General features: G+C 48.9%; 1 protein-coding gene across 6 annotated transcripts in view; it reads left to right on the top strand.

Annotated features, from left to right (window-relative positions):
* The window catches only part of LOC106563018 (phosphatidylinositol 3-kinase regulatory subunit alpha), a 52,554-nt gene extending 28,894 nt beyond the window's left edge, over positions 1-23,660 (top strand). For 2 of the 6 annotated variants that reach the window (XM_014128203.2, XM_014128204.2), the window contains exons 3-14: positions 1,089-1,181; positions 1,642-1,716; positions 1,905-2,036; positions 3,022-3,223; positions 8,889-8,971; positions 16,919-17,126; positions 17,245-17,425; positions 17,558-17,826; positions 19,380-19,556; positions 19,680-19,754; positions 21,384-21,554; positions 22,030-23,660. In XM_014128203.2, the coding sequence (XP_013983678.1) occupies positions 1,089-1,181; positions 1,642-1,716; positions 1,905-2,036; positions 3,022-3,223; positions 8,889-8,971; positions 16,919-17,126; positions 17,245-17,425; positions 17,558-17,826; positions 19,380-19,556; positions 19,680-19,754; positions 21,384-21,554; positions 22,030-22,219 (1,856 nt within the window). In that variant the 3' untranslated portion in view covers positions 22,220-23,660. Of the gene's footprint in view, positions 1-1,088; positions 1,182-1,641; positions 1,717-1,904; positions 2,037-3,021; positions 3,224-8,888; positions 8,972-13,342; positions 13,894-14,848; positions 15,175-15,199; positions 15,424-15,929; positions 16,175-16,918; positions 17,127-17,244; positions 17,426-17,557; positions 17,827-19,379; positions 19,557-19,679; positions 19,755-21,383; positions 21,555-22,029 lie in introns of those variants that run through there. The other 4 variants (XM_014128209.2, XM_014128207.2, XM_014128206.2 and 1 more) reach the window with 4 other exon arrangements.
* Positions 23,661-24,007: the final 347 nt, after the last annotated feature.

Below are 24,007 nucleotides of genomic sequence, written 5' to 3'. Positions count from 1 at the left end.
GGCAATAAATATGGCAGATAATTATTTAGCCTAGCAAGCAGCCTCCTGGGGGAGCGACCGTTTCCAGGCTAATGACCGGCGTGTATCCGTAGATAGCTATGCTAGATGCCCACTTTCATGCCCGTTTACAAAAAAGTTAAACAATTTCAGGGTAGAGAGAGAGCGGGGGGGGAGAAATAAAATGTGAAAGGGTCTCCATTCATGGTTGTCTGCATTTGAAACTGCAGACTCAAAACTTCGAACAGTTGGCCCTTTCAGAAAAGTGCCCTTTTTTTTTCTAATAACCTTTTTTGCAAATCCAAATAGAATCTGTGCCAGTCCCCCGGAGCCTTTCATGTCCACCACACCTGAATGCTAAGATTTAATGAGAAGAAGAAAAAAAAAACCTGGCTAGACCTGGCTTGGCTCAGCCCTGGCTTTCCTCAGACCTGGCTTGCCTCATGCATATCACTGGGTGTTTGCTCGGGTCCAACCCAGCGTAACCTTAATGGTATCTACTGCTCAGCACCTCTCTAACCTGAATCGGTCGGTTGTGCACGGTTGCATTTTGGTCTCTCCCCACCACTCCTTTGGTCTGGTGTCTTCTACAGCTTTTTGAAGTTGCGCTCCAGTCCCAAATCGCCCTTCCTGCCCATTTGAAAGGCACAGCCGCTCTCTGCCCACCATGTGAACGCATGGCAAAGTGGGATTAATATATGAATAGCTTGCCTGAGGGCAAGGGGTTGGGATGGAGGCCATCTTGGTGGTGGGACTGAAGTGTGGAGGCCCAAAATGGACCCCTTTGTGTCTTGTTAGAGGGTGGGATAAAGAGATTGACTCTTGCATATAACCAACAAGGGCTCGGTTAAACAAGAGTTGGGCGATTATTAAAAAAAAAAAAAAAATGTACTGATTTTCATTTCACTTCCTGATACGTTTTAAATGAAATTGACCCCAACCAACCTCCCACCTCATACCCTCCTAGTCCGTCTTTCTCTTAGCCTTCGCCATTTTGTTACCTATTGAATCCTGAAGATGACCTTTTTAAGTGAAAATGACAAACTAAAATACTGAACCACTATTCCTCTTCTTCTTCTCTTGTCTTCCAGGCTCAGCCCTACTGGACCTGACGGAGCAGTTTTCCCTCCCAGAGACGGCTCCTCCCATGCTGGCCAGGCTGCTGGAGGCCATTGAGAAGAAAGGTGAGCTGAGCTGGCCAGTACACACCAGACTAGAAGATTCACTGCTCGTTTATCAACAACATGATTTCAATTCGTTGGGGCGGCAGGTAGCCTAGTGGTTAGAGCGTTGGACTAGTAACCGATAGGTTGCTAGATCGAATCCCAGAGCTGACAAGGTAAAAATCTGTCTTTCTGCCCCTGAACAAGGCCCACTGTTCCAAGGCCGTCATTGTAAATAAGAATTTGTTCTTTACTGACGTGCTTAGTAAAATTAAGGTTAAATTAAACATTATAAAAGGTGTGTGTGTATGTGTATATCTCCTTTAATGTGTTTTTCTACTTAAATCTGAATAGTTTTCATAGTGATTTTTATGGACTTTCTAGGAATCAAAGTAATTGCATGTCAGCTATGTGCTTTCCAGGAATCAAAGTAATTGCATTTTAGCTCGTGGCTTATCATGTGCTCCTTGATTTGGTGTAGGTCTGGACAATCCAACTCTGTACAGAACCTTCACAGCCGGTGGTGGACTAGATGTCAGACAGTGCTTTGACACTGGTGAGCGGAATTCATGTTGTTCACTTATTTCCACCCAAATTCAATGTCTCTTTTTATAAAAAATAAAAAAAGTGTTTTATTTATATATATGTATATGGGATATATAAATATATGGGATATATATAAAAATAAATACATTTTAAAAAAGCAGTTAGTCCTTGAGCAAATGTGTGTGTTGTGGCGTTCAGATCCTCCCTCAGCAGACCTGGACCAGATGGACCTGCAGATGTTGTGTGACGGTCTGAGTCGGTACCTGCAGGACCTTCCCCAGCCTGTCATCCTACCAGCCATTTACACTCAGCTGGTCCACACCGCCCAAGGTACACACACACACACACACACTGTAAACACTGCCATTCACTCTCGTCAGAATACACCACATGATTACAACCATTATTCTACAGCGCCCACTGTTTCCATGCTGTTATACTCGATAATGTGTCGAGTCAAAATCAGCATGTTGGTTAGAGGTTGAAATTTGTTTAGCTCTCAGCGATCATGCCGAATATTTGAATATAGGCTTTCAGTGGGCCGTGCCCCAACCCAAAGGTACACAGCAGCCCTAACCTAATCTTCCATTGGCCGGACGATGGAACACTTTGTACTTTGAGATTGGAGAGGGAACCCAGAGGACCTAGAGCTAGTGTCAATATCCACCCGTTGGCCCTTACACACACACAGAGAGAGAGAGGACACACTATCTCTTTCTCTATCGCTCTCTTTCTCTCTTACCCCATTTCTTAGGTTCGCTCTCTCTGTCTTGGGTTGTCTGTCTGTTTCTCTCTCTCTCGCCTTCTCTCTCGACTTCTGAACCTCTGTCCCTCCCTTCTCTGTATCTCTACATCTGTCGTGGGCTCTCTCCTTCTCCCTCCCTCCCTCCCTCCCTCCCTCCCTCCCTCCCTCCCTCCCTCCCTCCCTCCCTCCCTCCCTCCCTTTGTTCTGTTCTTCAGTGCTCGCTGGATTATCGTTCTGTCACATGGCCAAAAACAGGATATCTGTGGTTAATAGCAACTAAAATAAGCCTGAGGGTTTATCTCCCACATCTCAGTGCTAGCCAATCATCTGCAAGTGTACCTTGCACTCCTCACTCATTGTCGAGCACACACAATCTCAATGTGGTTTTCTAACCCGACTTCTGCACACAGGGCTCTTTTTTCCCCCCCGCCACCCCATTGGTCGAAGGGAAGCCTGCTCGCCTCACAACTCTGTAGCTTCAACTGAGGGAGCTTTTGGAAGGGTTTTCCTTCTTCTCTGACACACGTGTGTGTGTGTGTGTGTGTGTGTGTGTGTGTGTGTGTTCCACAGAGGTGCAGAGCCCTGAAGAGTGTGCCCAGCAGCTGCGCCACATCGCCAGCGCACCCAGCCTTCCGGCCCAGTACTGGCTCACCTTCCACTGCCTGCTGCGCCACTGGTCCCGGGTGTGTCACAATGCACCCAAGAACCTGCTCAGCTCCCGCGTGCTGGGAGAGATCTTCAGCCCCCTGCTCTTCAGACAGCAGGCTGCCAGGTGGGTGGAGGAGACAGACGGACGCACAGACCTGACTGACTGACGCACAGACCTGACTGACTGACGCACAGACCTGACTGACTGACGCACAGACCTGACTGACTGACGCACAGACCTGACTGACTGACGCACAGACCTGACTGACTGACGCACAGACCTGACTGACTGACGCACAGACCTGACTGACTGACGCACAGACCTGACTGACTGACGCACAGACCTGACTGACTGACGCACAGACCTGACTGACTGACGCACAGACCTGACTGACTGACGCACAGACCTGACTGACTGACGCACAGACCTGACTGACTGACGCACAGACCTGACTGACTGACGCACAGACCTGACTGACTGACGCACAGACCTGACTGACTGACGCACAGACCTGACTGACTGACGCACAGACCTGACTGACTGACGCACAGACCTGACTGACTGACGCACAGACCTGACTGACTGACGCACAGACCTGACTGACTGACTGACTGACTGACGCACGCACGCACGCACGCACTGACGCACGCACGCACTGACGCACGCACGCACGCACGCACGCACGCACGCACGCACGCACTGACGCACGCACGCACGCACGCACGCACGCACGCACGCACGCACGCACGCACGCACTGACTGACTGACGCACGCACACTGACTGACTGACTGACTGACGACGCACGCACGCACGCACGCACACTGACTGACTGACTGACGCACGCACGCACACACTGACTGACTGACGCACGCCCACACTGACTGACGCACGCACTGACTGACTGACTGACGCACGCACTGACTGACGCACGCACTGACTGACGCACGCACTGACTGACGACGCACTGACTGACGCACGCACTGACTGACGACGCACTGACTGACGCACGCACGCTGACGCACGCACACACTGACGCACGCACTGACGCACGCACGCACTGACGCACACACTGACGCACGCACGCACACACTGACGCACACACTGACGCACGCGCACGCACGCACGCACACACTGACGCACGCACACACTGACGCACGCACACACTGACGCACGCACACACTGACGCACGCACACACTGACGCACGCACACTGACGCACGCACACACTGACGCACGCACACACTGACGCACGCACGCACACACTGACGCACGCACACACTGACGCACGCACGCACACACTGACGCACGCACGCACACACTGACGCACGCACGCACACACTGACGCACGCACGCACACACTGACGCACGCGCGCACACACTGACGCACGCACGCACACACTGACGCACGCACGCACACACTGACGCACGCACACACTGACTGACTGACTGACGCACGCGCGCACACACTGACGCACGCACTGACGCACGCACTGACGCACACACTGACGCACGCACGCACACACTGACGCACACACTGACGCACGCACGCACACACTGACGCACGCACGCACGCACACACTGACTGACTGACTGACTGACGCACGGGCGCACACACACTGACGCACGCACGGGCGCACACACACTGACGCGCGCACGGGCGCACACACACTGACTGACGCACGCACGCACGCACGCACGCACTGACGCACGCACGCACTGACGCACGCACGCACTGACTGACTGACTGACGCACGCACGCACACTGACTGACTGACTGACTGACGCACGCACGCACGCACACTGACTGACTGACGACGCACGCACGCACACTGACTGACTGACGCACGCCCACACTGACTGACGACGCGCACTGACTGACTGACTGACGACGCACTGACTGACGCACGCACTGACTGACGCACGCACTGACTGACGCACGCACTGACTGACGCACGCACTGACTGACGCACGCACTGACTGACGCACGCACGCTGACGCACGCACACACTGACGCACGCACTGACGCACGCACTGACGCACGCACGCACTGACGCACACACTGACGCACGCACACACTGACGCACGCACACACTGACGCACGCACACACTGACGCACGCACACACTGACGCACGCACGCACACACTGACGCACGCACACACTGACGCACGCACACACTGACGCACGCACGCACACACTGACGCACGCACGCACACACTGACGCACGCACGCACACACTGACGCACGCACGCACACACTGACGCACGCACGCACACACTGACGCACGCACGCACACACACTGACGCACGCACGCACACACACTGACGCGCGCACGGGCGCACACACACTGACCGACGCCGCACGGGCGCACGCACGCGACTGACGCACGCACGCACGCACGCACGCGACGCACGCACGCGACGCACGCACGCACGCGACGCACGCACGCACGCACGCACGCACGCACTGACTGACGCACGCACGCACGCACGCACGCACGCACGCACTGACTGACGACGCACGCACACTGACTGACTGACGCACGCACGCACGCACGCACGCACACTGACTGACTGACGCACGCACGCACACACTGACTGACTGACGACGCCCACACTGACTGACGACGCACTGACTGACTGACTGACGCACGCACTGACTGACGCGACGCACTGACTGACGACGCACTGACTGACGCACGCACTGACTGACGCACGCACGCTGACGCACGCACACACTGACGCACGCACTGACGCACGCACGCACTGACGCACACACTGACGCACGCACGCACACACTGACGCACACACTGACGCACGCGCACGCACGCACACACTGACGCACGCACACACTGACGCACGCACACACTGACGCACGCACACACTGACGCACGCGCACACACTGACGCACGCACGCACACACTGACGCACGCACGCACACACTGACGCACGCACGCACACACTGACGCACGCACGCGCACACACTGACGCACGCACACACTGACTGACGACTGACGCACGCGCACACACTGACTGACGCTGACTGACGCACGCACTGACGCACGCACTGACGCACACACTGACGCACGCACGCACACACTGACGCACGCACACACTGACTGACTGACTGACTGACTGACGCACGGGCGCACACACACTGACGCGCGCACGGGCGCACACACACTGACGCGCGCACGGGCGCACACACACTGACGCGCGCACGGGCGCACACACACTGACGCGCGCACGGGCGCACACACACTGACGCGCGCACGGGCGCACACACACTGACGCGCGCACGGGCGCACACACACTGACGCGCGCACGGGCGCACACACACTGACGCGCGCACGGGCGCACACGCACTGACGCGCGCACGGGCGCACACGCACTGACGCGCGCACGGGCGCACACGCACTGACGCGCGCACGGGCGCACACACACTGACGCACGCACTGACGCACGCACGCACTGACGCACGCACACACTGACGCACGCACTGACGCACGCACGCACTGACGCACGCACACACTGACGCACGCACGCACTGACGCACGCACACACTGACGCACGCACTGACGCACGCACTGACGCACGCACTGACGCACGCACACACTGACTGACTGACTGACGCACGCACTGACGCACGCACACACACTGACGCACGCACGGGCGCACACACACTGACGCGCGCACGCGCACACACACTGACGCGCGCACGCGCACACACACTGACGCGCGCACGCGCACACACACTGACGCGCGCACGCGCACACACACTGACGCGCGCACGCGCACACACACTGACGCGCGCACGCGCACACACACTGACGCGCGCACGCGCACACACACTGACACGCGCACACACACTGACACGCGCACACACACTGACGCGCGCACGCGCACACACACTGACGCGCGCACGCGCACACACACTGACGCGCGCACGCGCACACACACTGACGCGCGCACACGCACACACACTGACGCGCACACGCACACACTGACGCGCGCACACGCACACACTGACGCGCGCACACACTGACTGACTCCACGCACGCACGCGCACACACACACTGACGCACGCGCACACACACACTGACGCACGCGCACACACACACTGACGCACGCGCACACACACACTGACGCGCGCACACACACACTGACGCGCGCACACACACACTGACGCGCGCACGCACACACACACTGACGCACGCGCACACACATACACACACTGACGCACGCACGCGCACACACTGACTGACTCACGCACGCGCGCACACACTGACGCACACGCACACTGACGCACGCACGCACTGACGCACGCATGCACACACACACTGACACACACACACACACTGACGCACGCACGCACACACACACACACTGACGCACGCACGCACGTACGCGCACACACTGACTGACTGACTGAACGCGCACGCACACGCTGACTGAACGCGCACGCACACGCTGACTGAACGCGCACGCACACGCTGACTGAACGCGCACGCACACTGAACGCGCACGCACACGCTGACTGACGCGCGCACGCACACGCTGACTGACGCGCGCACGCACACGCTGACTGACGCGCGCGCACGCACACGCTGACTGACGCGCGCACGCACACGCTGACTGACGCGCGCACGCACACGCTGACTGACGCGCGCACGCACACGCTGACTGACGCGCGCACGCACACGCTGACTGACGCGCGCACGCACACGCTGACTGACGCGCGCACGCACACGCTGACTGACGCGCGCACGCACACGCTGACTGACGCACGCACGCACACGCTGACTGACGCACGCACGCACACGCTGACTGACGCACGCACGCGCACACACTGACTGACTCACGCACGCGCGCACGCACTGACTCACGCACGCACACACTGACGCACGCACGCACTGACTCACGCACGCACACACTGACGCACGCACGCACTGACTCACGCACGCACACACTGACGCACGCACGCACACACACACTGACACACACACACACACTGACGCACGCACGCACACACACACTGACGCACGCACGCACGTACGCGCACGCACAGACTGACTGACGCACACACACACACTGACTGACTGACTGAACGCGCACGCACACGCTGACTGACGCGCGCACGCTGACTGACGCGCGCACGCACGCACACGCTGACTGACGCGCGCGCGCACGCACACGCTGACTGACGCGCGCACGCACCCGCTGACTGACGCGGCGCGCGCACGCACACGCTGACTGACGCGCGCGCGCACGCACACGCTGACTGACGCGCACGCACACGCTGACTGACGCGCGCGCGCACGCACACGCTGACTGACGCGCGCACGCACGCACACGCTGACTGACGCGCGCACGCACACGCTGACTGACGCGCGCACGCACACGCTGACTGACGCGCGCACGCACACGCTGACTGACGCGCGCACGCACACGCTGACTGACTGAAGCGCACGCACACGCTGACTGACTGAAGCGCACGCACGCTGACTGACGGACGCTGCGTGACTGACTGACTGACTGACTGCACGCGCGCGCAGACTTGCTGTGAAAGGATTAGGTTGGGAAGCTTTTCTGTTTGCTAGCTGTGCTGTAGCAGTTAAAGGAGCCGGTCTTGAAGTCCCATCAGTTAGAGACGGAGAGAAAGAGGGAGCTAGAGACCAAGCCCAGATTAACCAGAGCGACAGGGTCAGTCAGCTGGCTGGAAAATCACCGACTCAATTTGACTTTTCATTTCGTCCTTTTTTTTTCTTTTTCTACTTGTTCACATCATCAGCTGTGAGCCCAGCCCAGATGCTCACATCAAGATCATTGAGACCCTTGTGACCAGCGAATGGACAGAAGCCCAGGCTGCTCCAGGTAAGAAAACACACATTCCTCTCTTCTATTATTCAGCATGTAGTGTGCTCTTCTGGTTGGGGGTGTATGCAGAGCTATAGAGTGACTGTCTCTGTATCTCAGTTCTATATTTAAAGCGAAACTAATGCCTAGAAAGTTAAGACTGCATAATCACACTGCACTGTACACAAGCAGGTCGCTATTGTGGGATAAAAAAACGCTACTTCAATTTTTATACAAAATGTATATTTTAAATATCACTACGCTGTTTTTGATATACCACGGCAAATGACTACAAAGCAATATTAAAATATGAATATTAAAAGCTTTTATGAAACACATTATTTTCCATTGGTTCTAGCCTAGCGTTTGGTTTGCTTCGTTTATACTTAGCGTTGGAACCTGCAAAGCATTCTCCTGAGATTTTGGTCATCTTTATCTACTTCCCCCGGAGTCAGATGAGCTTGTGGATACTGTCTCTGTCCAGTATGTTAGAGGCAGTTTCGTGAGCCAATGCTAACTACCATTAGCTCAATGACTGGGAGTTTATGGTATCTAACTAACAGTTATGCAAATTGCTAAATATACAGTGTATTCCGAAAGTATGCAGACCCCTTGACTTTTTCCACATTTTGTTACTCTACAGCCTTATTCTAAAATTGATTAAATAATTTGAAATCCTTATCAATACCCCGTAATGACAAAGCAAAAAGTAGTTTTTTGAAATTTTTGCACATATATCAAAACAGATACCTTAGTAAATAAGTATTCATACCCTTTGGTGCATTCTGTTTCCATTGATCATACTTGATGTTTCAACAACTTGATTGGAGTCCACCTGCAGGTAAATTCATTTAATAGGACATGATTTGGAAAGGCACACACCTGTCTCTCTATATAAGGTCCCAATGTTGACAGTGCATGTCGGAGAAAAAACCAAGCCATGAGGTCGAATGAATTGTCTGTAGAGCTCCGAGACAGGATTGTGTCGAGGCAAAGATCTGGGGAAGGGTACCAAAGCAGTTCTGCAGCATTGAAGATCCCTGAGAACACAGTGGCCGCCTCCATTCTTAAATGGAAGAAGTTAGGAACCACCAAGACTCTTCCTAGAGCTGGCTGCCCGGCCAAACTGAGCAATCGGGGGAGAAGGGCCTTGGTCAGGGAGGTGACCAAGAACCTAATAGTCACTGACAGAGCTTTAGAGTTCCTCTTTGGAGATGGGAGAACCTTCCAGAAGGACAACCATCTCTGCAGCACTCCACCAATCAGGCCTTTATGGTAGAGTGGCCAGACGGAAGCCACTCCTCGTAAAAGGCACATGACAGCCCGCTTGGAGTTTGCAAAAAGGAACCCTCAGACAATGAGAAACAAGATTCTCTGATGAAACTAAGATTGAACTATTTCGGCCTGAATGCCAATCGTCACTTCTGGAGGAAACCTGGAACCACCCCTAAGGTGTAGCATGGTGGTGGCAGCATCATGCTGTGGGGATGTTTTTCAGAGGCGGGACTGGGAGACTAGTCAGGATCAAGGAGAGATGAACGGAGGCAGGGACTGGGAGACTAGTCAGGATCAAGGGGAAGATGAACGGAGCAAAGTACAGAGAGATCCTCGATGACAAACTGCTCCAGATGGCTCAGGACCTCCGACTCAGGCGGAGGTTCACCTTCCAACAGGACTACGACCCTAATCACACAGCCAAGACGACGCATGTCTCTGAATGTCCTTGAGTGGCCCAACCAGAGCCCTGACTTGAACCTGATTGAACATCTCTGGAGAGACCTGAAAATGGCTGTGCAGTGATGCTCCCCATCCAATCTGACAGAGCTTGAAAGGATCTGCAGAGCAGAATGGGAGAAACTCCCCCAAATACAGGTTTGCCAAGCTTGTAGGGTCATACCCAAGAAGAGTCGAGCCTGTAATCGCTGCCAAAGGTGCTTCAACAAAGTACTGAGTAAAGGGACTGAATACTTATGTAAATGTAATATTCTTTATTTTTTAAGTGTATAAACCTGTTTTGGCTTTGTCATTATAGGATATTGTGTGTAGATTGATGGGGGGGGGGGGAACAATTGAATCAATTTTAGGATGACATTTTATTTTTGAATAAAATGTGAAACAAGTCAAGGGGTCTGAATACTTTCCGAAAGCACTGTATCTTAGACTAAGGCTGCAGGGATAAAGGGATTGGGAAGCCCTTTATCTACTTCCCAGTCAGTTGAACTTGCGGATACCACTTTAAAGTTTTTTCAATTTGCTAACTGTTAGTTAGATACCCATAGACTTCCAGTCGTTGCGCTAAAGCTAGTTAGCATTGGCTCGCAAAACTACTTCTAACATCCTTCATACTGGATGCAGAGACACAAAAATGGTATCCACAAGTTCATGTGACTCTGGGGAACCACATAACATGCTTAATTACCAACATCCTAAAGTGTCCCCATTAACCCATAGTCGAGTCTCAATAATGGGATCTTAAACTGTTTTGTGTAAGAAGGGGTTGTGTTCATTTTTGGTTTGGTGTTGAGGATAGAGCCACCTTCCCCTTTTGAACAGGAAATCAGTGGCTTTTTGAGATCAGAGTGAATAGTTGATGTAGCAGGTTTTTAGGTGGATTCCGTCAAACGTGCTGTGCACAGAAGAACCCTTGATTAATTATGTAAGACTTTGTACCGTGGCCAGAAATGCACTGAACTAAAGTTAACATTTCATAAATTCAGGTTGTGACAGAAGAAAACAATATATTGTGGGAAAAGCTATTATATATATTTATTTATTTCACAATCGGTGGGGTGTGGACTAAGCTAGCGTTCTCTAGAAACTAGCAGTCTGGTGTGGGAGTACACAACGTTGCGTGGCACGGTTGTGTTCTTACAGATGCTTGTTGAAACAGCCTTTGGGCAGCCCGGGGGGGGCCCATTGCCTGGCTGTCACTTTTTTTTATTTTTTTTTTAGTTTTATTATCTGTCGGGGACCTATTTATAACATCCATCCAGCATGGGCTGCTGTCTGTAGTTCACACCTGCAGGAGCAATGGGCCGACGGGGGAGGTGTGCGGGCTGGTGGGCAAGGATGAGCACGAACACTCAACACCGCACACTTTGACTTCTCTTTCTGCTGAACCAGCCAGGTCCCTTCCTGTGTCGAACACACACACACACACACACACTGTGCCATGCACCGACACTCGTAAAACACATACACGCCAGGTAGTTGGACTCGGAGGGGAGCAGTTTTGCATTCAGTTGTGTTTAACACCACACGTGGGCACGTGTGAGACTTTCTACGAAAGTGTGGGTATGTATACTGTCTGCAAATACGTGTTTCTCTGAATGATAGCCTGTCTGTGTGCCTCCTCCCAGTTACTGGGAGCCTATTTTTAAGTAAGCAGCCAAGGCCACTTAGATTTGGTTGGCTGGAAACTCGGTCCGTTCCACAGAGCACCTCTTGTTACACCACGATCAGACTGACAGCGTCATTGTGTTTTGGTACACCAGAAGTACATTCATTTCCAATGAAACACTGCGTTTGCCTCCAACCAATGCCTTGCAGTTTCAGTGCATTCTGTGTGGCGCGTGCGTTGGATTTATCCAACACGTATGAAATTGTATGCGTCGACTTGACAGAAATAGGTTAAAGGCGAAATGTTGATCTTTTGTTGCACACACATCCACATATGTTTGGATTACATATTGAAAAATGTTTGACTGCCAAATGTATTTACGCATCATTGATGCGATGACACTGTGGGTGAGATTGAGAGGTTAGCCCGGCGGCTGCTCCTACTTCCTAGGTCCACACTGCTCTCCCCTCTGCCTCACCCTTCTAACCTCTCCCTCCCCGCTGGCTGCTTCCACACGCCCCTCCCAGCCCCAAAGTGCCCAGCTCAGCAAATATTTGAACCTGTGCGAGTTAATCATAAGACTGAACCCCCCCCCCCCCCTTCGGTCGGCACTAGGGCCAGGTTACAGAGTGGGCAGACAGGGTCAACAGCAAGGCAGCAGCTCAGCTAATCATTAGAGCCACTGAACATGCCGATTGGCACGTGTGCTTTTCTGTTGCTCATTAGAATAAGGATTTTTCATTCTTGGAAGTAGCCTATTTCCTATTCCTCAAAATCCCCTGAATGAATCTATTGTAACTCAAGAAATCTGTAATTCATTTTGACTATTTTGCAGAGGATGTTTTAGTTGAGCTATTTTACATCTATCTAAGGTGTTTGGTGGGTACAGTATTTCTCATGTTAAAAGATGCGCGATGTGTTGTCTTATGTAAACAAAGTCTGGCTACTGGGCGGGTCTGTCTCACTGTCTATGCTATTGGATATAGAGCAATCACCGCAGCTGTTCACCCCATGTTAGTGGGCAAATGTAAATCGTCAAATCACAACCCAACCTTCATATACCTGTTGTGACCAAAATTATCCTATTTACACCTTGAAGTCAATTCTGGCACTAGAATAACGGTTTCTGACTCATATCGATGCCACATAGGCCGTTTTTCAAAGGGTTTCGTTGCTTTTTTGAAGGCAGTTGCTCTTTAACCAACGGTCCCCACGCGCACAGCCCTCCTCAGCCTGGCATAACATTTAGAGATGGAAGGAGGGAGAGGGGAGGGGGAGCTGTACAGAGGCACGCAGCCCTCCCTCACTGTTACACCACCCGTGTCAGATCAAGGAGCAAGTCAGGCAAGCACCTGCCTCCAAGCCAGACCAGAGAGTTACCGGATTACCTGGATTTCATTAAGTACCGCTGAACGGACCGTCACCTCTCTAAGAACTAAAGTAAAATAATCTTGTTTAAGCCACGGAATGGAAATTTTCAGAAGGACTTGAGAGTTTTCTATCTAGAGCTCTGTCTGTTTGGATTTTACACACCGTTATTGGGAGAATAAACAAAGACACACCACTGGTGCCTTATACCAGAACATGCACAACTTGCAACGTAAGTTTAAGATCTTGAATCATTGTAAATCTGACACACTGGATAAGTTTAAAGGGTTTATTGCTAATGCAAGGGATTCAGCAAAACCTTGAGACAATGAATTTGCTAGATAGATGAATAGGCCAGATAGAAAATGGGAAATAAATGTACTGGGTAACAGTGGAGCAGATTATGGGACAGAAACGAGACTGACAGGTTTTTTTTTTATGGCCAGTCTCCTGGAGCTGTCAAGAAAACAGGTTTTCCTCAAGCCATTGCTCGCTCGCTCTCCGCTGCTGTACTTTTAGACGCTGTTGGTTCATACAGGCCCCATATATCACCCTGCTGTCTTTCTGTGTGGTCAGGACGGCATGCTGATTTATCTAGGGACAACGGTGCAGAATTTTCCATTTAGACTAACGTTTCAGAGGCAATTTTCGAGGCCTCAATCGGAATATGATTTACTACCGAGCGAAAATATATAAATAAAACATGAATATGAAGCACAAGTTGAATAATGTAGGATTTTCTTTACTTGAATTTAGTGCGTACATGTAGCTAGCTACTCTTTAAATGAGATCACATGCCCTTAAAAAGGTAATACCAAGCTAAACTGTCCTCCTTATCACTCCGATAAGCTTATATCTGGTATACTTTCAGTCAATGTGGCCTATTTCATCATTCCCAAGCTGCCTTTGGAAAGACTCCTCTTCCTCCCAATAATCCCCCCCCCCACAGAGAATTACTGGTGTATTTTGGAGCCTCCGGGTGACTGGTGGTGGTAAGTGGGTGGCTGTGACCGGGGCAAAGGCTTTAGGACGTGTAGTGGAGCTGCTCTGCCTGGCCTGCCTACGTGCCGCAGCAGCAGAGCTGGTTTTGTCTCTGTGCCAAGTGGGCTGGACTAAACCGGTACACGACATGCGCGGGGAGGAGGGATTGAGCAACCTGCGGGAGGGAGGGCTGAGAGCTACAGAGCAGGAGAGAAAGAGAGAAGGCTGCAGATTCGTTTCACTCCAACTGCGTTAGAGCTAAGAGAAGATGTTTGCAGCAGCTATAGTCGGATCTATCTCTGGAAAGGATGCTGTGTACTAAACAGATTATTATTATAGGGCTATTTTAGCCTGTGTGTGTTCTAGACTATATAGACTCTGATCTGCACTACATGGACTGTGCACATTGAGGATAGCAGCATCAACTTAAAATGGGAAAAGGCCAGTGAGCTTTCAAAATGACATCATCGCTTTCAGGAAATGAAAGATGCAGGAGTTGTTGTTGACAGTCCCCCCCGCGCTATTGGCTGTGGTAAGTGATGTAACACATTACTGAGCAAGGAAGCAGGCAAGCTGCCTTTAAAAACGGCTTTTTAAAATTGGTTTTTGAGGTAGTCATACGAAGAGAGCAGGGCTCCATTCAGAACAGATTACGATTGTATCATTCAAATGTGCAACAAGGCTGTCTCTGAAACATGGGAGGATTTGGAGGGCTCTGGTCTGAGACCCAAGTTTGACGTCGATTCTGAACCTTTATTTTACCTAGAGATGGACGCTCCAGGTAGGCAAACTGACTAGCTCATTAACGCTGGGGGTTGCATGACAAGTATGTCTCAATGCGTGCTGAGACATTGTATGGCAGGGGTACGATGGTCTAAGGCTAGCAGCAGTGCAGGAAGTTCACAAGGCAAATGTGAGTTCTGGTGGCGGTGAAATGTCACCTTGGCTGTCAGCCCAAAACTGCTGCTTGCATTGCCATACCCTCTCGCCATCTCTGATCACCTCTTCTGGATCCATGGATTTAGGCACTGCTGCAACCCGTAGGCTGTTGGAAAGATCCAGCTGTGGAGAAATCCAGCTAAAGGGAGCAGTACATTTGCCTACATTATTCCATCACCATGGATATGGCTCATGTTATAAATATGTATATTATACCCATGGCTCGGTGTCTCCTGCTACATTGAAGTCTGAGGTATACTGCAGCAGGACAGGAGGCAGATGGGGAACAAAGAGAGTGAAGCAGCTCTAGTGGTTTAAAAATAGCCTTCTGCCATTTCAGCTCAGCTCCCTCCTGCCTGCTCCTCTGAAAGAGTGGCAGCTATATCGAGTGAGCCTGAGTCACTCGTGTGATTAACCATTCCAATGCAGCGATTAGGGCTTATTGATTCTGAGTGCTAGCAGCATGAAATAGGAGTGGGGGATCTGCATTAGGGAGACTGCTGTTGCTAAGAAGAAACCATTTGGAAGAGAAGGGACTGGATGTGTCCAACGCAACGTGGTGATGTCTGAGGTTTTTTCGTCAACGGAGCTTGGTGGGTTCATTGGTTTCTCTACAGGCAGTTACATTGGTGGATATGTGGCTGAGTTATAGGATTTACAGGATGATTCTGCAATGGTTTACAGCATTTTGCATTTGAGCTGCAGGCTCAAAGCTGCGCTCCATTTAGGTCTGAAATTATGCAGTGTCATTTATTTTTTCCCCCCTTTTTTTGTGGCCGCTTTGCAGAAAGACAGAGATTATCTGTATGCGACGTAATTGGGGCAACAGATGGGGTTGATTTCTTGTTTATGGTTGGGTCCCAACACGGGGGAGTGAAGGGGCTCTTTTTTTCTTGAATGTAATCCATTCTCCCTTACTCACTCACTCTTCTCTCTCACTTGCGCTTTCTCTCTTGCTCTCTCTCTCTCTCTCTCTCTTTCTCTCGATGTTGGAGAGCAGTGGTATTCTTTCAGCCCAATGTAATCAAGTGGAAAGGATTGGAGGGAGAAAGCAGTATCCTGCCCACTGCTCTAACTGCCGCAGACCTTTTGATCTCTTAATCGTCCACTAAGCAAATGGAATAATATTTGCCACTCGCAGCTATAGAGTAATATATGTTTCTACAACCCCTTTCAGCTCCCCGCGGCATACTGGCTTAGCATTACATTATATAGACTATGCCAGGAGTGACATCACTCCTGGTAACGGCATGCTCCTGTATAATGCACTAGGCAATTGACTGTATCATCATCACATGAACTAAGCAGCCATCTCTCTCCCCTCTCGAACAATACAGCCCTACCTCCCAAGCCGCCCAAACCCACGGCCCCTGCTGTCACTAACAACGGTATGAACAACAACATGGCGCTGCAGGACGGCGAATGGTACTGGGGAGACATCTCCCGCGAGGAGGTCAACGAGAAGCTGAGGGACACGGCCGACGGTACGTTCTTGGTCCGTGATGCCTCCACCAAGATGCACGGCGACTACACGCTCACGTTGAGGTAAGTCTTTTTTTTCCTACCCTCGAAAAAGACTCACTTCGCACATCCTCTATAACTAGTGTTTTTCGAATATTTCATTTTTATTTGGTCCCCCATCCCTATTGGTCTCCACTTACAGAAAAGGGGGTAACAATAAGCTGATCAAGATATTCCACCGGGATGGGAAGTACGGCTTTTCGGACCCCCTGACCTTCAACTCAGTGGTGGAGCTCATCAACCACTACCGCAACGAGTCGCTGGCCCAATACAACCCCAAGCTAGACGTCAAGCTACAGTTCCCCGTCTCCAAACACCAGCAGGTAACCGTCAGCATGATCATAAACTTTATTTGTTTAGGACTTTTCACACAATGCGTCATAGCTCAAAAGCCTTGGCAAATGAGTCAGTGTCGATCTACAGCTCTACTCCATTTCTTCGCCTCCCCTCCTCAGGATCAGGTGGTGAAGGAGGACAACATCGAGGCTGTGGGGAAGAAGCTCCACGAGTACCACCAGCAGTACCAGGAGAAAAACCGAGAGTACGACCGCCTCTACGAGGAGTACACCAGGACGTCCCAGGAAATCCAAATGAAGAGGACAGCGATCGAAGCCTTCAACGAAACCATCAAGATCTTCGAGGAGCAGTGCCAAACGCAAGAACGGTACAGCAAAGAGTACATTGAGAAGTTCAGGAGGGAAGGCAATGACAAGGAGATCCAGAGGTAAGGACTTGATCAAGACCCTCCGAAAAACTGCCAAAAAAATACAATTTGGACATTTTGTTTTCTTATCTGATCAATTTCTTAATGCTTCTTAACCTCTTGGGGCTAGGTGGGACGCTAGCGTGCCACCCGTGGTGCACTCCATCAACAGCAGGTGCATTTCAAGAGCGGCAAATTTGAATCCAAATAAATGTCAAAATTCAAATTTTTCAAAAATACAACTATGTTACACCATTTGAAAGATAAACATCTCCTTAATCTAACCACGTTTTACGATTTCAAAAAGGTTTTACGGCGAAAGCATAAATTTAGAGTATGTTAGGACAGTACATTTACAAGAGTTGTGTGTAATGTTTTGTCAAGTCAAAGACAGGGTCACCAAAACCATAAAACCAGCTAAAATGATACACTAACCTTTTACAATCTCCATCAGATGACACTCCTAGGACATTATGTTAGACAATGCATGCATTTTTAGTTCTATCAAGTTCATATTTATATACAAAAACAGCGTTTTACTATGGCATTGATGTTGAGGAAATCGTTTCCCTCCAATAACCGGCAGTCAAGTCAGCGTCACAAATTAAATAATTAAAATTAGAAAACATTGGTAAATTATTATATTGTCATTTAAAGAATTATAGATTTACATCTTTTGAACGCAATCAACTTGCCAGATTTAAAAATAACCTTACTGGGAAATCACACTTTGCAATAATCTGAGCACTGTGCCCAGAAAAATACGCGTTGCGATACAGACTAGACGTCATGTTGGGGAGATCTAAAATCGAAAATACTATGTAAATAATCCATTACCTTTGATTCTCTTCATCAGATGTCACTTCCAGGTATCACAGGTCCATAACGAATGTAGTTTTGTTCAAAAAAGCTCATCATTTATGTCCAAAAATCTCCGTCTCGTTAGCACATGATGTAAGCCAGCCGGACTTCTCGTCATGAACGAGGGGAAAAAATATATTTCCGTTCGTTCAAACATGTCAAACGTTGTATAGCATAAATCATTAGGGCCTTTTTAACCAGAACATGAATAATATTCAAGGTGGACGAATGCATAGCCTTTTATAACGTATTGGAACGAGGGTACCCAACATGAAGTAGCGCGCCAGGTGTCTAATGGGACATCACCGTTCCATGGCTCTTGTTCGGTCAGATCTCCCTCCAGAAGACTCAAAACACTTTGTAAAGGCTGGTGACATCTAGTGGAAGCAATAGGAAGTGCCAAAATATTCCTAAACCCCTGTGTTTTTCAATGGGATAGGTTTAAACTCAATACAACACATCAGGTATCCACTTCCTGTCAGAAAATGTCTCAGGGTTTTGCCTGCCAAATGAGTTCTGTTATACTCACAGACACCATTCAAACAGTTTTGGAAACTTTAGAGTGTTTTCTATCCATATATAATAAGTATATGCATATTCTAGTTACTGGGTAGGATTAGTAACCAGATTAAATCGGGTACATTTTTTTTATCCAGACGTGCAAATGCTGCCCCCTAGACCCAACAGGTTAACTGAGTTATTGTTTTCCTCAGGATCATGGGCAACTATGAGAAACTGAAGTCTCGTATCAGTGAGATCGTGGACAGCAAGCGGCGTCTGGAGGAGGATCTGAAGAAGCAGGCCGCTGACTACCGAGAGATCGACAAACGGATGAACAGCATCAAGCCCGACCTCATCCAGCTCCGCAAGACCAGGGATCAGTACCTCATGTAAGTATCACCTCCTAGTTTCTAATCAATTCAAATAAATGTATTTTTCTGGTGATGGGAACGTCTTGTAAAGGTCTCAATACTTTGTCTCTAATCGGTCTTGTCATGGTTCTTGTGTTCCAGGTGGTTGACCCAGAAGGGTGTCAGGCAGAAGAAGCTCAACGAGTGGCTGGAAATCAAGAACGAGAACACGGAAGAGTGAGTATTATAGACTGACCTTCCATACATTTTATGTTCCTGGTATCTAACGTTGACAAAGTTATGGGACAAGCAATGGGGAATCACATCGCACCATTGTTAAATAGTTTGCCATTCGATATCAAACTTTAACCTCTCTGGGCTAGGCGGGACGAATTCGTCCCACCTACGTAACAGCCACTTGAAGCCTGTGGCGCGATTTTCAAAACCTTAAAAATCCTATTACTTCAATTTCTCAAACATATGACTATTTTACAGCTATTTAAAGACAAGACTCTCGTTAATCTAACCACACTGTCCGATTTCAAAAAGGCTTTACAACGAAAGCAAAACATTAGATTATGTCAGCAGAGTACCAAGCCAGAAATAATCAGACACCCATTTTTCAAGCTAGCATATAATGTCACAAAAACCCAGAAGACAGCTAAATGCAGCACTAACCTTTTGATGATCTTCATCAGATGACAACCCTAGGACATTATGTTATACAATACATGCATGTTTTGTTCAATCAAGTTCATATTTATATCAAAAACCAGCTTTTTACATTAGCATGTGACGTTCAGAACTAGCATACCCCCCGCAAACTTCCGGGGAATTCGCTAACATTTTACTAAATTACTCACGATAAACGTTCACAAAAAGCATAACAATTATTTTAAGAATTATAGATACAGACCTCCTCTATGCACTCGATATGTCCGATTTTAAAATAGCTTTTTGGTGAAAGCACATTTTGCAATATTCTAAGTACATAGCCCAGGCATCACGGGCTAGCTATTTAGACACCCGGCAAGTTTAGCACTCACCATAATCATATTTACTATTATAAAAGTTTGATTACCTTTTGTTGTCTTCGTCAGAATGCACTCCCAGGACTGCTACTTCAATAACAAATGTTGGTTTTGTCCAAAATAATCCATCGTTATATCCGAATAGCGGCGTTTTGTTCGTGCGTTCCAGACACTATCCGAAATGGTAAAGAAGGGTCGCGCGCATGGCGCAATTCGTGACAAAAAAATTCTAAATATTCCATTACCGTACTTCGAAGCATGCCAACCGCTGTTTAAAATCAATTTTTATGCCATTTTTCTCGTAGAAAAGCGATAATATTCCGACCGGGAATCTCCTTTTCGGCAAACGGAGGAAAAAATCACAAAGGCGGGGGCGGTCAGGTCACGCGCCTAAGCCCAGAGTCCCTTGATCGGCCACTTGAGAAAGGCGATAATGTGTTTCAGCCTGGGGCTGGGATGACGACATTCAGGTTTTTCCCGGGCTCTGAGCGCCTATGGACGACGTAGGAAGTGTCACGTTAGAGCAGAGATCCTTAGTAAACGATAGAGATGGCAAAGAAGTTCCAGAAATGGTCAGACAGGCCACTTCCTGTAAAGGAATCTCTCAGGTTTTGACCTGCCATTTGAGTTCTGTTATACTCACAGACACCATTCAAACAGTTTTAGAAAATTTAGGGTGTTTTCTATCCATATGTAATAAGTATATGCATATTCTAGTTACTGGGTAGGAGTGGTAACCAGATTAAATCGGGTATGTTTTTTATCCAGCCGTGTCAATACTGCCCCCTAGCCCTAACAGGTTAAGTATCTAACTCCCTCCATCTATGTTCTCCAGTCAATACTCTATGGTGGATGACGATGAGGACCTCCCCCACCACGACGAGCGCTCCTGGAAGCTGGGAAACATCAACCGGCTGCAGGCTGAGGCCCTCCTCCGGGGGAAGAGAGACGGAACATTCCTGGTCCGAGACAGCAGCAAGGCAGGATGCTACGCCTGCAGTGTTGTGTACGTATAAAGACCTTGTACTCATTCTACTTTTGTACTTTAGTGTCGTCATGTAAGCATCTACCTCATCCTGAACTGACCCTACCAGCATTTGGTTACTGATGCAACATAATTTAGCTTGGCGTTTGTACGGCTGTAGCTTGACAGTGTTCCCTTGAAGGATCAGACTGTGCTGCACTACTACACCCTTTCTGTTTACCTCAACCTGAAGTCAAGCTGTTTGCTTCTACACTGTTCAGCACATTGACACTGCAAACACAAATTCAGAGACTTTAGACTTTACAGGAACAGGTGTAGCCTTCAGTGTAGACACTGCAGCTCAACCATGTCTAGAGTGAACCTCGTGTAACCAAGGGCTTGATGATTAGTCAAGTCGTAGAGTCAGGTGTGACCTAGTGCTGGGAACGAAAAAGTACAACCTGGCCTAATAGAATAGGACTTGACGTTTCTCTCCTTCTCTGTCTCTCCTCTCCAGTGTGGAAGGTGAGGTGAAGCACTGTGTCATCAACAAGACGCCCTCAGGGTTTGGCTTCGCCGAACCTTACAACCTGTACAACTCGCTCAAAGAACTGGTCCTCCACTATCAGCACACGTCACTGGTCCAGCACAATGACTCTCTGAATGTTACGCTAGCGCACCCCGTCTACGCACAGCAGAAGCGGTGAGGACCCTCCTGACCATTCAGTTGGGCAAAAACATGAGACTTATTTTCCTAAAAATGTATATTTTTAGGAAAACTTTGGACTCAAAGATTTAAAAAATAAAATTAAGAACTAGGCCCGTGTCTTGCCTACTAACAGACTTTTGACCCACGAGAGAGGAAAGGACTAAAGAGACTAACGCCTGAAAACATTTCAGTGACTGTGAACTGACTGTGAGCAGTGGCGAGAGCCTGAATGTAGTTTTGTCTCTCGTGCGTATTGTGGGAGCACAGAGTCGAGGTGAAACTGCTGAACTCTCTCACCAGCGGAGGACATTGGAGGCCTTTTCCTAATGGTGCTTGTTCTTTTCAAAGCTTTACCAGCTGGAATGTCAAAACGCAGATAAAACTTGAGTGCATCATTTTTCTTTTTCTTTTCCCCCCCTTCTTGCGTTTTTACTTTCAAGTCTATCTCCCTGCGGGTGTCTGTGTGTGAGTGTGTGTCCATGTGACCAAAACTCACAGTATCTGAAAGCTGTTGGGGGTGTCTAACACACGTGTAAGTGTTCAGTGACAGACCATGGATCAGCTGATAAATGTAGCAAAATGGCACTTTTGACAAAGTATAATCGTTTTCTTGAAAAGACTCCTACGGACTTACAGTGCAGAGACTCTAAACTGATCTCTACTGTGGATGAGTGAAAATATGAACAGACTTGAAATGGAAATACTTCATTATGTATATATACAGAGGGGAACGTCAGTACACAGCAAACCTACCGCACCATACCAAAAAAAAGCTCAGTTACTGTTCAGTTATGTCCTAATCTGCTATGCAATTATGTATCTCCCTTATTTCTACAAAGTTGTTTTTATGCTGTTGCAAACCCATAATAAGCTTGTTTTTAATGCTTGAGAAAGTTTATTTCCCCATGTAAATATCCAAGAGGATATTTTGTGTCAAAATGCCATGATAAAAACTGCTTCAGATTTTTAAGAAAGTAAATAATAGTAACATATACTTTATTACAAATGACTTTATCAGCAACGGATATAAAGATGGAAAAGATGAGTATTTTATTAGTACTTTTTTTTGCTTCAAACTGATGTTCTCAGGCAGAGCCTTTTGAGTATTTGACAGTTGCTTCAGTCACAAGAAATATTTCTAACATAGCCATGTGTTTTTAGGTCTTTGTCGAAACAACGGTAGCATCCCAAGTGGCACCCTATTCCTTATAGTATACAGGGAATAGGGTGCCATTTTAGAATGATGGGAATATTTGTTGATTACTGCAATCATAATGGTGCATGTTGTACTCACCTTTTCAACCATCTCCATGGAAACAACAGTATAGATTTATTTTGTTATATAACCTTTCCCCAAAGAAATCACAGCAAATCGGTGTCTTGAAATGATGGAAATTGTTATTAAAAAGATCAATTGGGAGACATTTTATCTTCCCCTATGCATTGTCCACATTGTATTTTTTCTGTATCAGAAAATCTTTTGAGTTGTTTACGTGGGTGGATCAACTCATTTCAAATAGTCCGTGATTGCTTATTCTCATACGACATTGTATACCAAGTGGTTCTGTTACTTGGAGAAAGTACCCAAATTTAGCTGCCAACCCACTAGTAAACATTGGTGTCACCGCTGCACATTTCCCAAAACTATTTTTCGACCCTGACTTTATTCCATGATGTAAATGCCCATGAGTCTAAATTAGGGTGTTAATCTATACTACACCATCAGCATGTATGGATTTTTCATTATAAAATATTATGATTAGCTTTGAATTAGACTATCATCCAA

Source organism: Salmo salar, chromosome ssa11 (genome assembly GCF_905237065.1).
Source record: "Salmo salar chromosome ssa11, Ssal_v3.1, whole genome shotgun sequence".
Taxonomy (NCBI): domain Eukaryota; kingdom Metazoa; phylum Chordata; class Actinopteri; order Salmoniformes; family Salmonidae; genus Salmo; species Salmo salar.
This window is presented reverse-complemented; position numbering and strand designations above follow the sequence as displayed.